Consider the following 15,867-nt stretch of genomic DNA (forward strand, 5'->3'; position numbering starts at 1 on the left):
ATTTAACTATACTGATTGATTAATTAGCCGTCACTCGACCATGCAAGTTCACACTGACCTTGACCATAACAACAATCACTATACTTGGCTCTGAATGGAGTTTGAATCAAAGTTAGTACTGAGGAACAGTTGGTTTTGGCCTAGAATTCATATTGTAATGATTTGAATAAAAACACATTTTACATGGTATTTGACTTGCCATATACAACTGCTCTTACATATGGTAATACCTAGGCAACCTGAACTTAGATTTTAATAGCAATTTATTTTTGTATTGAAAATAGCATATTGGGTTAATATATTTAATTTCAAATTTGTAAAGAACTTGGGTTTTCTCGTCATTTTGACATATTCGCTAAGTTATATTTTAGACACATTTGCAGTTTTATCCAAAATTTTATTTAAATTTGAAGAAAAACTTTACGAAAGACATAATTAAATTTGTTGTCACTATTGTGTCTTCTGTTCTTATTTATGCATAACAATACGCTTGTTAAACATATTTTTAGGTATCCAGATCAAATATTTCAAAAAAAAAAAAAAAAAATCACTTAGTTTGCTCTAATGAAGTCCATTTTAAATTTACACTAGATTCAGAACCAATTTTTCCTGATTTGATTATCTGCCTTGGAGTAAGTTGATAATTTATTTTAGTGTCAAAGCTGTATTACCCAATGTTACTAACTAAATAATATGCTGGATTACAGATTTTAGGAATACATCCAATATACATATCTAGATTGGAAAATAATGCAAGAAAATAGATGTTCGGGTAATTATGTTATTTAAAAACAGGGATTTTTTATAGTCATGAATAAACATAAATATATAATTCCATTTTATAATCACTGTTTTGTAATAGACGTCTGGATTGATTAAAATGCTATCACGCGATCTAAGAAACCAACGTTCATTCTTCCACGAACGTAAAAACTGCATTGTTTTGGGTAAACTAATAAAAATAAAATGTTATTACCGGCACTACTTTTTATCAATTACATAAACAACGGAATCCCCGAGGATTCCATCGTTTCTATTGTTTTCCCAATATCGTCTGCACTGTGAGTGACAGTGACAATTCAGCCTTTAAACAATTCCGGTTTTGAACTGAGACACATAATGTATATGACAGGCCACAAAAACGAAGCTTCAATTAGAAGTTATACAGAGAATGCTTAACAAATCAAAAGAGAGACATGAACGCACCTCTGTCACATTTGACAAAAAACACCAAATCGACAACTTACATGCGCGAAAACACAAGTACGCGACCAGTCCTTTCCGAGAATAATATCACACAATCACAAACTTCCTCTGAAATCCACACACACAGTAACACTGAACCACTTTATCCCTTTCAAGTCAGTCTTCACATTAACTTTTCACTAATTCAATTTTTGACAACTGCAATTTTGATATAGTAAGTGATAAATCTTCTAAATAAGTTGGCGCTCTCCCTTATGTTAATTAGTTCAAAATTCATACTCTAAGTGCTTTACAACAAATCTTCCATTTAAGTATATCGATCGTTCAATTCTTAATTAATTATTATCGTGTGATATTTAAAAAAAAATAATAATAATAATAATAATAATAATAAAAATGTTTGCATTATCAATTGATGTTCAGTTATTTTAAATTTTATAACTTTTTATCCACATGTGATTCAGAATATTAAAATTTATAAAACCTTATGTAAATCATTTTAATGAATCAGGGATTTGACGGGGAAAAAAACGAATGCAACTTTCTGAGGGATTTCCCTTGTGTATTGGTACAATTGTAAATCATTATGGAATAAGAGTTCGATTGGATTTTTTAATATAGTTTTGTATAATGGCAATTTTCATGCATTTGGAATTATAAGAATTGAACGTCATATTTTTGACGTTCATGTGATGATAAACACCAAAACCGTTTTACACACTTATGTATGAACGGCTTCACGTTAAGGCGCTACGCCATTCACACAGCGTGTAAAACGGTTTTGGTGTTTATCATCCCATGAACGTCAAAAATATAACGTTCAATTCTTAAATGAAAGCTGGATGATAATTCCAGATATCACAAATATTTAAAACCTCCAACTTGTAATTCTTTTACCATGGAAGTGCCTGCAATTATTTAAGTCTGCGAAATTGCAGTCAAAGTGAATTTCGCCTATGCGCTTAACGGGTAACGGTTGGTAATATTTCGCCTGAATCGTGCCCTAGTGTGACTTACGCTGATTTGTTCTTTTCATTTCAACTTATTTTCGTGCTTATATCCAATTAAGGTTCAAGCACGCTGTCCTGGGCACACACATCAACTATCTGAACTGTGTCTAGGACAGTGGGTTAGCTGTTAGTTGGTTAGTGGTTAGTGAAAAATAAGAGGGTGTAGTGGCCTTACACCTACCCACTGAGCCCTTAAGAACTCTCTCTGGGTTGGAGTCGGTACCGGGCTATGAAACCTATACCCAGAGATGCCAACCCTAGTTGGGGTGTCTTAGGAATCCAGTCCTTCAAAAATAGGAATCTCACTCCCCAAAATAGGAATGCTATCAGTGATGGCTCAGGAGCGCGTTTCTCGACATTTTTATAAAATCAAGTTCAAGGCCGTACTCAATCGGCAAAGATCGGGGCTGTTCGGAAGACCGATTGCTAGACTGGTTTATTCTGTATTGATACGCTTGCTATGCTCGCTATTCGTAATTCATAAGTTTAAAGAACAAGGCAGGAAACCAATGTACGATTGTTGACAGTGAAGAGGGAAACAGTTCCATTTCTCCGGTGTTAACATTTGTGCCTTCCAAAATACGATCCGACAATAAATACGCGAATTTATGATTTTCTTTCTAAAAATCGGAATTTGGAACAAGAAAATCGTAATAGCGTAATCTATGCTTTAAATTCGTGATAATTTCGCCAAATTCGTAATGGTTGGCATCTCTGTGTACTTACCAGCCTGGATCGATATTCACAAAACATCGTAAGCCTAGTTTTACACGTAAACGTAAATCTACGACTGAAGAGCTATTCACGAAACAACGAAAACGTAAGTTACGTGTAAAGTTGCACGTAAATATAAGAGTGCCTCAGGTTGCAACTAACGCTGCACGTAAGTTGTGTACATATAATAAATCAAGCACGATCGCCGTTATTTACTATTACTTACGGAAACTAGCAGCATTTCGAATAAAAGAAGCAGATTGCGATGGCGAACGCCCACGGATTGAACATATTTTTGTTGGTGATCGAACGGATGTTTTCGACTCGGCCAATTTCTCTTGAGTTATTTTTTCCTTTTTAAGAAATGTCCTCAAGTTCGTACCAAAACGCGGATCCCCACCAATACTAAAATGCCATGGTCCCACTGTTCGCGATGTTATTGTTAGCAGACGACAAACAAAATTGCGTTTTGCGCATTTGTTATTTACCCGGTAGCCATCGTTTCTAATATGTTTTTATTAATTACTCCAGTGAGAGTGTTAAATCGTAGATTTACGTCCAACAAAGTTACCTTTACATTTACGACCGTATTTGAGAATAAGGTGCTTCTTGCACGTAAACGTAAATCTACGGCAGACGTAAGTGCTAGTCGTAGACGTAAATTTACACCTTTTTGTGAATAAGGGTCCTGTAGTCTGATGGCTGAACCACAACGCCACCAGGCTCGTACCCGGGTGGGGGTGGGGGTGGGGATGAGGGGGGGGGGAGGGGTGCGTACGCACCCCCCATAGTCTGCCGAAGTCCGTCCGTGGATGTGTAAACAATATATTTGACATATTTTGAGGCAAAGAAACATTTCAAATTTACTTTCCAGAATGCAAGAAAATGCATCTCCTGCATTCTAGATTTTAAAACATTTCGGAGGGGCATGCCCCCGGACCTTCTAGGCATGCCCCCGGACCCTTTGGGTCGTCGATTACGCCCCCGCGCAATATACATTTCTGCGTACGGGCCTGCGCCACCGAGGCCGGTGATTTGGTCATATCAACCTTGGTTCGCTCGCCATAGGGCGTCTGTAAAATGTTTTAGTCGCCAAACGAAAATAATTGTGCATATATGACCAAATTGGTGGCAAGAAAGAGGCCTATTGCTTGGTACTGCTATAGCCACTATATAACAGGTTTTGCGGTAAGCCCGTTGTTATTCACATTTCTGAACACTGTTATGACGTAAAGTGCATCAACCTCGACTACGACACTGAGTTAGTGTCAAGACGTCTTTTGTGTGATTTTGCTTCTGAAATCAGCTTAGGTTCAAAATATTATGGTGACTATGACGTCTGACTACTGCGAACAAACATTTCATCAGCTAGATGAAGTGTCTGGTATTGTAGACAATATATTTGTCAAATATTAACGAACTTACATACGAGTATGCATCTCTAGCCCTGTCGCGAAACGAAAATAACTGTGCATATACATAACAAATTGAGCATATGCGACCAAATCGGTGGCAAGGTAGAGGCCTGCCATTTGTTTTTGCTTGGTACTGCTATAGCCACTATATAGCAAGTTTTGCGGTAAGCCCGCTGCTACATTTCTCAACACTGTTATGAAGTAAATTGCATCAACCTCGACTACGACACTGAACAATTTGGTATCAAGACGTCTTTTGTGTGATTTTGCTTTTGAAATCAGATTAGGTTCAAAATATTATGGTGACTATGACGTCTCAGTATTGCTAACACTCATTTTATCAGTTACATGAAGTGTCTGGTATTATGGACAATATACATGTGTATTTGTCAAAAATTAACAAACTTACATAAGAGTATGTATCTCTAGCCCTGTCCCAACAGAAAGAGGACATAGCTAGAGGACATTCAAATTAGCACTTGTGTAGCAAAGCCAGTCACAGATTACTTACTGGGTACAGTAATGTTCTTTCTGTCTCTGATGGTTCTGGGGGCGAGGTCCTGGTCCAAGAAAACAATCTCACAGATGTATAGACCCGAGTCGCTGTCTGTTACTTCTCCGAAGACAAGCTGTACGAACGACCCTTTTATATCCGTGTCATTTGCCTTCCCAGTCACTGTGGCTCTCGGTGCCAATAATGTGTCCGTTAAAAAGACGTTTCCATTGTATTTTTGTGGTGCTGCTGCAGCCATTGTCATAGGTTTTGAAGTACGACTGTCACTCACATCTCTCAACACTGATATAACGCTTATTGAATATATCTGGCTAACATCGTCTCCAGGCCGACATGTGATTGTCATGTCACCATTTCCAAAAGTTACTGTCAGTTGTGCACCTTCAAGTATCAAAAAGCACAATAAAATACACATGTATTAACATTAAATGACACCTGTAGATCTTCACCTGCAAGGGATTTGGTCCAGAAATACATTATTTATTAAACAAAATAACTGATCACTGCCTTTTAAAACATCGGTCTTATCGTGTGAATGTCATAACGGCAAGCAGGCTTCGACAAATCCACTAGTCCTCGCGGTCCAGGCTAGCACATTTATAGTCGGGGCGTGTAGCAATTATCAATGACATTATTGTATAATACATACATGTAGGGCACTAGCCAAAGTTTCCGTGAGAGCTAGTAAAATCGCAACGCTGTAGCAAATGCTAAAAGACTCGGCCAAGCGGTATTTGCCATCATACTTGAACAAGTTAAAACGATTATATCTTAAGGCAATACCAACTAGTTTATGTATCCTGACATCCAACAACAATAGTTGGAAAATATATTTATCCCAGTTTTCGTACACAAATTGTGTAATTTAGCAAGGACTTTTGCATGTGACGGCATATAAGACATGCATAGTATCCCATGCAAGAAGATGCTAGCGACATTTTGTCATATCAATAAAGCATTCAAACATCCTAAATGATAAATAAATACATATGTAAAAAAAAAAAAATTGTTTTCTTTACAATGGCCCTAAATATTTGATATAATCTTTACTGAAACTATATAAAATGTAAAGATATAATTGGAAAAATCTAGTTTGAAGTCAACAAATGATCCCAGGCATACATGTACCTAACCTATATATTTGGTGACTTCCCCCAACGAACTATATAAATTAAACAGATGATTTGGAACACTTCCTGGTTCCACTGATTAGTCTGGAATTTTTTTTAGAAGTAAAAAAGAATAATAATAAATAAAAAAATTGTGCATTTACAGGAACCAACAAAAAAAGGACTGACCTTTAGTAACTATTTTTAATGTTTTTTTGTTGTTGTTGGGTTGTTGTTGTTTTTTTTTGTTTTTTTTGTTTTTTTTGGTTGTTGTTGTTTGTTTTTGTTTTTTTGTTTTGTTGTTGTTTTTTGTTGTTGTTGGGGGGGGGGGGGGGGTTCAAAGGAGGAAAAATGGAAAGGGGGAAATGGGAGAGGGCTAATAAAAAAATCAAAAAAAAAAATCAGGCTGTCCGGCAGGATTATTATTAGGAGTGAAAATATAGAAAAAGTAGGAAAACAGAAGGAAAACGAAGGACAAAGTAGAAGTGAAACAATACGTAATGACAGTACTGAATACATGGGAAACGAATGTGTTACATCAAAAAGTGGTATTACTGAAAACACATTTCATATGTGGTGCTCAGTACCTGTATTTTCTGTTCTATCCAAAATAATATGAATCTTATGTCACGATCACGTTATACAGTTATTTCAAATTAGGGTACAGTGAATTAATCAATATACATGCACATACATTGTATTCACATGCATAATAATGCTTTTGCACAGTAAATCAGATCAACATGGTCAATTTAAGTTTTCCGCACTGTATTATAGATTAGGAAGTGATACATACATATTGTACATTATAATCATGTTAATCAATGGAAATATTCCTAGCTTTCAGGATGTAATTTTAATATGCTAAGATTATATGGTGCCACAAATTGGGAGATGCACCTTGCAATTCGCCGCATTTTTAAACAAAAAAGTAGGAAAAATTAGGAAAAACTAAGTGTTTTGAAGAAAAAGCAGAACAAATAGGACAGACCAAAAAGTAGGAAAAATAATTTTTTTAAAGTAGGATCACTGGTCAGCCTGTTAGTGACTAGCGTCGGGAGACCTATTGCATTTTATAGAATTGTGGGTTTTACTTTTTATTTTATTTATTTATTTATTATTTTTATTTTTTCTCTCTTCTTTTTTTTTTGGGGGGGGGGAGGGGGTGGGGTAGGGGTGGGGGTGGGGTGGGGTTTGCTGACTCTGTGACTCAGTATCAGGTAAACAAATGGTTCAGAATATAATAGAATAGAACAGAATATTTAATGACACCCCAGCACGAAAAATATACCAGCTATTGGATGTCAAACGGTTCAGAATGATGACGAAATACGAATTATTACCTACGATGTACAGCATAACGAGGGTCATATTTATCGTACGATTTCCCTCATTTGTCATAACTAAATCGTATGTCCTCCTGGCATTGCCGTTTAACGATTGGCTGTTGTAAGAGTACATTTATTTCTGATTGGCTTACACGACATTCCACAGATACTACTTTCTTCATTCATACATTTTCACTACGAGTGGAAGCTTGTCACGAGCTGTTTACGACATGCCGTACTGATAAATACGTTTTTTAATTGATTTAATAAAACATTAATTGATTATTAATGATAACTTGTATTACAGGTGCTATATACGGGGGGGGGGGGGGGGGGGGGGGGGGGGGTATTTTCAATATTAACGTTTATCCGCAATCAAAATTCGCGGCAGCTAGCAGTGTTGTGACTCCGTCACTTGACCCACAGTAAGCTTGACTAGTTCGTTGCAAAGGAGGTGAACCACAACAGTTACTGTTTCCTGGTTATTACTCAATACATTTAACTCGTTACTAATTAATTCAATTACTGTGTATATGTTTGCTTTTTGGTATAAACATGTTTTACAATTTACAGCTGTTGATACATGTGTACTCTTTACTTATGGGCGTATAAATATGACGTCACTTTAGAACGGGTTGTGATTTGGTTTTTCAAGACAGTAATGAACAAACATTACTCCGCCGTTAAGGAAACGTTATTTTGTAAACAATGACTGGAATGTTCATTTAGCAATACAGTTCTACGGCAATAAACAGAATATTACATTCGTGTCCATGACAGACGATGTTTACGACACTGGGGAAATATGATAATTTAGGCACTCGTGTCGTAAACATCGTCTGTCATGGACACTCATATCATATCCTCTATATACGCATAATATGGCACATTGATAATACATGACTTTTGAGTTCCAAACTGCGCAATCGTGACATTCCGGAAACGTCAAAGGTCAATACTTCCTAGAAATGGCGTGTGTACGTTCAAATTATGATGCCGGTGTGTATTGAATATATTGTTCTATTAAATACCTACGGGATGCAGTCACTTGAATTTTGTGAATCTATATGAAAGAAATGTGAAAAACTTAAATTTTCACCACAATATTTGAAAATGTATTGATTTGTCAATCTAAGTCTGTCGGACTAACAGACATTATGGCAGGCATTGGCTAGTAAATTTTAGAAAGAGGCAAATAACGGTAAAGCATTTTTAAAATATAAAATATTGTGTTTTCTTGTCTTTAATAGTAAAATCTAAAGCAGATATGTTCAGTGGTGCATTATTTCAAGTAGCAAAACTAGAGATGTATACAGTTTTTAAATATTGAATATATTCGTGCTTCTGTTTAATCGTAAGGAATATTACTAAACAATTGTCTTTACCGTTATGTCTTTACAGTTAATTTCGTAACAGCAAAGAAAATTAATAATGGTAAATACTTTTATAAATGTATTTATCCTATAACTTACCCATGATATCCATGTCATAAACCCATGTGATAATTTACTTTATTACATAATGAAAATATATCTCTATTCTTATTGGTCAAAAACCAGTCACATGGCCGTCCGTAAATAGTGATATTGCCCTGAGACGGTCTCACCGGTCCATCAAAAGTGATATTGCCCTGATCAATGACAATAAAGATGAGACAAAATTCTATCCAATAAATGAGTAGGTAACGTCAACTGCTAATTCTAATGTAAACAAGCACAAACTTGTGAAAAAACGTCCGTCAGCAAAAAGATAACATCTTTAGTCATACCGAGTTTAATTCCGCAAATACGACAAAAACAAGGTCAGTAATCGTCAAAATGTGTATAGAATACATCGCCGATTTAGAAAAGTACATGATACATCAAAATGCAGTTGGAATCGGCACTCTCAGGATTTTATGTTACAAATAAACAATGCATTTGAAGGTAATCGGTAACTGTTCAGTATAAATATATGTTCAGATTTGTCACATTTTGTTTTTTATTTTGCTGTTAATATGATTTTGGCACTAATTCTGGTTATAATGTCTCGAATTTGATTTTTTTTTGTCTTCGTAATGTTTCAACTGTTTATTTCCGCATTCCACTGCTGTCATACAACGTCAAAGGATTACGTGACGTCACTAAGTCCTATCAGTTTTAACGCATTGCTGGAAATTATAAGCGTTGGCGTATTTCGATTCTGATAAACAAAGCAGGAATGTACGAGTCTCATGGATGACATTATGTAATAAAACAATTACTGACCACATTTCGGGCAATATCATGTTGTATGGACCGAAGAAACTGATATTGATATCGGCCGTTGGCCTCGGTCAATATACATTTCTTCGGTCCATAAATAGAGGCTATTTCATGGGGTTTTTCGAATACGATTTTTATTTTAACGAGTGATGTGTGAAAACCATATGGTCTGCACACATCACGAGTTGACATAAAAATCGTATTCGGACTAAACACCATGAAATGGTATATTTATTATATACATATTTAAAAAAATTTTGACAATATCTTTCGCTTTTTGGTAATATCTTTCGCTTATTCTATCGAAAACACGTAACGTCATGATATATTTCTTCCTATGGAACTTTGCCAAAAAAATTACTTGACCATAGACTTTAAAAAAGAAATTTGAATAAAATTTATCTTTATTAACATTTATTTAACAATACTGCGGTGCAAACATACCTGACAAAGCGATCCTCCAAAAACTCCCACAAAAACAAAACGAGTCGAACGCCATTATTTAGCTTCGTATTCAATTCGTTTTAGATATTTTATCGTAATTGCACGTCGTATCCCTTTTTTATTGGTACAGTTCATTAAATTACTTCTTTCTTTTTTTTTTCAAATACGATCAGATGCATTGGTAATCATCAAATTTAAATATGAAGAAACGAGACAAAGGGAGATAATTTAATCATGCACTTTTACAAAAAAGTAAATACGATTTCTATATTTTCACTGTAGCTAAAATACAGTGAAAATATGACTTTTCACCGGATATGATTTTTATGGTTTCCGTAGATCTGTATATTTCATTGCTATGTATATAATAAAACATGATATTGCCCTCAATGACAGTCAATAATTAACCCGGTTAATAATGGTATGCAAATTTGCAAGGTCTCTAGGTAACGTGTTGCTGTGGATGGGTCATTTGCTAACAAGCTAACCAGACCCCTTACCTGAGCGTAACGTTTTCAAAGATTTGTTTAAAATGCGTGACGTCAAACTAATCTGTGCTAATCGTGATGAAAGAAAGAAATGTTTTATTTAACGACGCACTCAACACATTGCATTTACGGTTATATGGCGTCAGACATATGGTTATATTAAGGACCACACAGATACTGAGAGAGGAAACCCGCTTCGCCACTTCATGGGCTATTCTTTTCGATTAGCAGCAAGGTATCTTTTATATGCATCATCCCACAGACAGGGTAGCACATACCACGGCCTTTACTATACCAGTCGTGTTGCACTGGCTGGAACGATAATCGTGATGACGTCATATTATCAATGGCGGCGACTTTAGTACTGTGATTTACTAAAAAAATAATCAAAATGTTATTTTAGAATTGTTATAGGATAAATACAATTCGCTACTCGTGTTTTTTAATATGTAAATATCAACCTCGTCTAGTTAATCGGTATTTTCTCGGCAGAGCCTAGACAAATACCGATTAACATAGACTCGGTTGATATTTTCCATATTAAATAATACTCGTGACGAATCCTCTATATATACACCTACAACATGAAACGTTTTCTTTAAAATCACCATAAAACACTATGATGGAAATAGTGTGTGTGTGTGTGTGTGTGCGTGTGTGTGTGTGTGTGTGCACGCGCGTGCGTGCGTGCATGTGTGTTTATTGATACAGAGATTAAATATTTAACAATCTCTTGATTGTCATTAAAAATTATAATTAAAAGAGACACTATATTCTAAAAGTATGTTTAACTAACCTTGCACATGTTTGGGGACGATTAGTAATACCAGCACTGTGATCTGACACGTCCAAGTAATTTTCAGTAAATTCATGGTACTTCACTTTTTCATATAATAATTCTGGAAAAAAAAAAAAAAAAAAAAAAAAAAAAAAAAATCAAATTCACTTGCGAAAATCAAAGTTTCAATAGATGTGTTTCAATAGTCAAAGTTTCAATAGATGTGTTTCAATAGTCAGTTTCAATAGATGTGTTTCCCACATTATTGTACTTGCCTTGCCTTTGCAATCTTAAGAGCCATTCTACAATTATATGTAATGGGGGGTGGGAGGGGGGGGGGGGGGCAAGCCTAGAACTATGTCGAAAAAGTCGATAACGTTACTTCGTTGACCAGAAAATCTCGTTAATCTAACTCTAAAATTATACAACCTAACGTTTTGTCAACTGAGTGTTATTTAGATGCACATACAATATACTCGTACCCCGTGGTCTCGATTAAGTCGAGCCATTTGGGATTTTCCTCCTTTTTTTAAAGTAATACACCACATACCGTTCGCTTACGTTCCATTTCTCACAGTAAGTCGTGTTGACAGTAAAGCGGCTAAGAAATTTTAAGTATATCCAATTCTGTTAGTATTACATTTTACCTTAGTCTTTTTTTCTTTTCTTTTTTTCACATGAACCAAAATAGGTCCAAAACACATGACCCGTATGTCAATTAAAACATTTGTAGTCATAGGTGTAGGGGCTCCGATTTTGTTTTGTTTAAAAGTTTGGGGTGGGGGGTGGGATGGGGGACAGGCTAACTTTTGCATGAATTAAACGAAAATGCCCGAATCTGGATAACTACATTGATTCTATTACCAAACAGCTATATAGGGCTGCAAATGAGTCACTACGCATGTTTACAAGGATTACAAGTAATTTTAAGAAAACAACAAAATAACTGTGAGCTTACCAGTTTGCTGAAATATTTGTATTTGAGATTTTGCTACAGTATTAGGGAGGCAGTTGCATTAATCCCCACCCCACCCGCCTCCGTGTCGTACGCTTATGTTTGTAGTTTTCTAAAATTTATGGCGAATTTATTAGCAAATATGGGCGCTAAACTTTGAAAACGTAAACCAAGGATGTAGATCAATAGAGTTTTACTTTTAAAATATAACTATTGCTACAATATATTTATTAGGGGTGTCACGATACGATACAATACACTACTATCTTCATTGCAACCATTATATGAGTACACTCGTTAACGGGACAGATTCCCATTTAATAAAAGAAAGAGAAAGCAAACATATGAACTAGTTAGAACAACAGTAAACAACAGTGACTTAATACATATATCTGCATCAATATGCCACACATACATAAATATACATACACGTGTACGCACGGACATGCACACACACTTACATGTCTACACACATACACACTCAGACAGACGCACAAGACACACATGGTAAGATAACAATATCGTAATGATCTGTCAAACAGCTATATACAAAATTCAGGGTTTTTTATTTTTATTTTTTAAAATCTTTTAAAAATTAATTCGTGTATGAATTTTGATACTCGTAGCGTGGTGTTTGGATTACATTCAAGAATAAGTTTTACTTTATCAGAATCACTCAATGATTTGAAATGTTTATGTTCTACTTCTATGTATGAGAAAAGTTAATTATGTATATTTTCCGGTATGGGGCATTGGCATATAAGATGGATTTCGCTCTCTATTCCTCTATCACACAATTTGCTAAATCTAAATTCTCTTGCAACATTTTTGGAACGTCCTTTTTCTATTTCCACGTTATGTGCAGATATACGTGGGCTTGATAAACCTTGTCTATAGTTTTGGCTTTTGACAGTGTTTAAACAATGCAGACGATTCTGAGAGTTGTATAATAAATTGTATGTTTCAAGTTTCGGAGAAGTATATATTTTGTTCGTTAGATTGTTTTTAAATGATGGACTGTTTATCTTTAAGAATATGTACAATGTGTGTGTTAAAAGAACTTAGAACTGGGATATCTTGTTGCTCTAGCAGACTTTGAATGTAGGTATCCCAGGTTGGATAGTTTGCTGCATGTTGTAATTTGCTACTCTGATAGGCGTCATTAAGAAGTGTATTGTTTGTATCTTCACTGAGGCGAATTTTGTATTTTAAAATGGCAGTATTAATTAGGAGATCACCCGTTTCCATTTTTATTTTTTTTCCTTCGAGAGGTGATATCGTCTAATTGACGGTGGACTGACGGATGACCACCTCGCCGCTACGGGGCTCGGTGGTCATCCGCCTATTCACCGTCAATTAGACGATATCACCTCGAAAAGAAAAAAGAATGGAACCTGGTGATCTCCATTGTAAAATACCTTTTACCTTCGTTTATTCTATTTTCTGTAAATTATATATGTTTTATGTTTAATGAAATATAAATAGCGAACTATTTTCATTCATGAAATTCTCCGAAGTTCATCTTCAACATTTTGTCAAACGTGTCTGCAACTGAATGACGTCATTCGATTGGAAGAGTCCATCATGGGAGTAATGAAATTGGAAATTTTCAAAACTAGTTATATGATAAATACTATTGTGTATTTGAACCAATTTTTAATTATATAGAAGCAAAAATAATAACAACAACAACATAATGTTTTAAACTCAAAGCAATACCAATAAACCACTTGAACCAATTTTTAATTATATAGAAGCAAAAATAACAACAACAACAACATAATGTTTTAAACTCAAAGCAATACCAATAAACCACTTTTAAGATGGAAGAACATAACACAATTTCAAATAGGGTCTTACCCTGCAATATGGAACGGTCTGAAATGTAAACTTGTAAAAGTGTTTGTCGATCAACCAGATTTGGAATATACTCGTTTTTTATTTTTTGTGCTACGTTGCTAATTCATATTTGTTGTGAATTTCAACTCTACAGCCTATCGTGTTAAAGGTAGGTGTCATTTGAGTAATTTTGTTGATGTGTTTGTTGTAATATTCGTGTTTTGCAAGTTCGTTTGAAAACTTTGAGAGGCCATGATTGGGTAAACGGGGTCACTTCTCCTTTTTAATTTGGGGTTTACACGATGATTTTATACTGCTGGGTGCACTTAAGGTATCAATATTTTCATCAGTTTGTTGTAGAATTTTTGAATATTTGTGTTTTTGTTGGCAAAGCGCGAGTTATCGGTGTCGTCTGCTGTCAGTGACTGTACATTCTCGATCAGCTGATTTCGCTCAACAGGACGATTGTTAGTTGAAATTGTGCCCGAAGAGGCCGATGCAGCAAGCTATATTGTCTGGAGAGTATTCTTCAGGGTCATTTTCTGGACCGAATATTGCTTCCAATTCACCCAAATTAAACGACTCGGCGTCTTCTACGTGTACGTCATTCATATTTACAAACAGTGACACTTCACCGAGTATGAATGCACGTAAACAACATTACAGTAGGTACATTACTTTCGGAGGTGGTATATCGTAGAATGAACCACTTGTAATCAGCCAATCAAAATGCTTGATTTCTCACAGGTATTTTACAATATCAAATATATAGAGGATAATAAACGAGTTACCAGTTATTATCATATTTATGTCCCGAGTGAAATAATTTTCAGTTGTCACGAGCTTTAGCGAGTGACAAATGAAAATTATTTCACGAGGGACATAAATTTGATAATAACTGGAACCGAGTTTGTTATTCTATTTATTACCTCAGCTATTTTTTCTTCTTCTAAAAACCTTTATTTTCCACGCACATGCACGAAGGCCAGCCTGTATAGAAATGATGTAAACCACTAAATACGCACTGTTCTGAGAATTACTATAACGTTGTAATTTAATCACGTTCATAGATAATTAAAAAAAACACACACGTTCTCTTTATTCTGCTTCAAAATCTATAATGAATTGCATTAAAATGACATTTTGTTATTAATTTAACACCAAAAACAGAGACCCGTAAACGCAAAGTCTTTAAACTACATGACGTCATTTTGGGTTTGTCAAATCGTAATGACGTCATATTTAGTACCGACAAAGTCATTGGTTTGTAAGCGTCAAATTGTCCAATAGTATTGTTCGTTAAACCAATGCAGAATATTTCTCACTGAGAAAATATGGAAAATATTTTGCCTGTTATGTGTGACCGCTGGGGTAATAAAAGTGGATATCTTTCTAAATAATTTTTGCAAGCACAATTTGAAGAGTGTTTGTTATGCAGTGTTTCATACGGTTCACTGTCGATTAGATCATAATAGCAATCTATGTTATGATTGAATTTTGTTATTTGTTCAGCCCACAAATTTGACATCCGTATAATGATATGGGTTCGATTAGGCAAAACTATCATGTATCGTATCGTCTGCAGTAGTATCGTGATGCATCGGTATATCGTGACACTCCTAATATTTATCATCCATTAAAGGCTTTTGTAGGAGATATCGCTTGAATTATAATTTGCGATATTCTCCTAGGAGATATCGCTTCTTTTGTTACGTCACCGGTTATGTTTCAGCGCTAAACCTATTATGAGTGACGTCACGCCACTGTCGTTCTGCTAGTTAACGAGTCTACCGCTGCAAAATATGTAGAGGATACTCCTCGAGT

At 35.3% G+C, this 15,867-nt stretch overlaps 1 protein-coding gene across 4 annotated transcripts in view; it reads right to left on the reverse strand.

Moving 5' to 3' along the window:
- Positions 1-15,867, reverse strand: part of LOC121389408 (serine-aspartate repeat-containing protein D-like) — an 81,326-nt gene that overhangs the window by 20,439 nt on the left and 45,020 nt on the right. For 3 of the 4 annotated variants that reach the window (XM_041521023.1, XM_041521025.1, XM_041521026.1), the window contains one exon: positions 4,857-5,246. In XM_041521023.1, coding sequence (XP_041376957.1) covers positions 4,857-5,246 — 390 coding nt within the window. The remainder of the gene's footprint in view (positions 1-4,856; positions 5,247-15,867) is intronic. The other variant, XM_041521024.1, reaches the window with a different exon arrangement.

This window comes from Gigantopelta aegis, chromosome 14 (assembly GCF_016097555.1).
Source record: "Gigantopelta aegis isolate Gae_Host chromosome 14, Gae_host_genome, whole genome shotgun sequence".
Taxonomy (NCBI): Eukaryota; Metazoa; Mollusca; class Gastropoda; order Neomphalida; family Peltospiridae; genus Gigantopelta; species Gigantopelta aegis.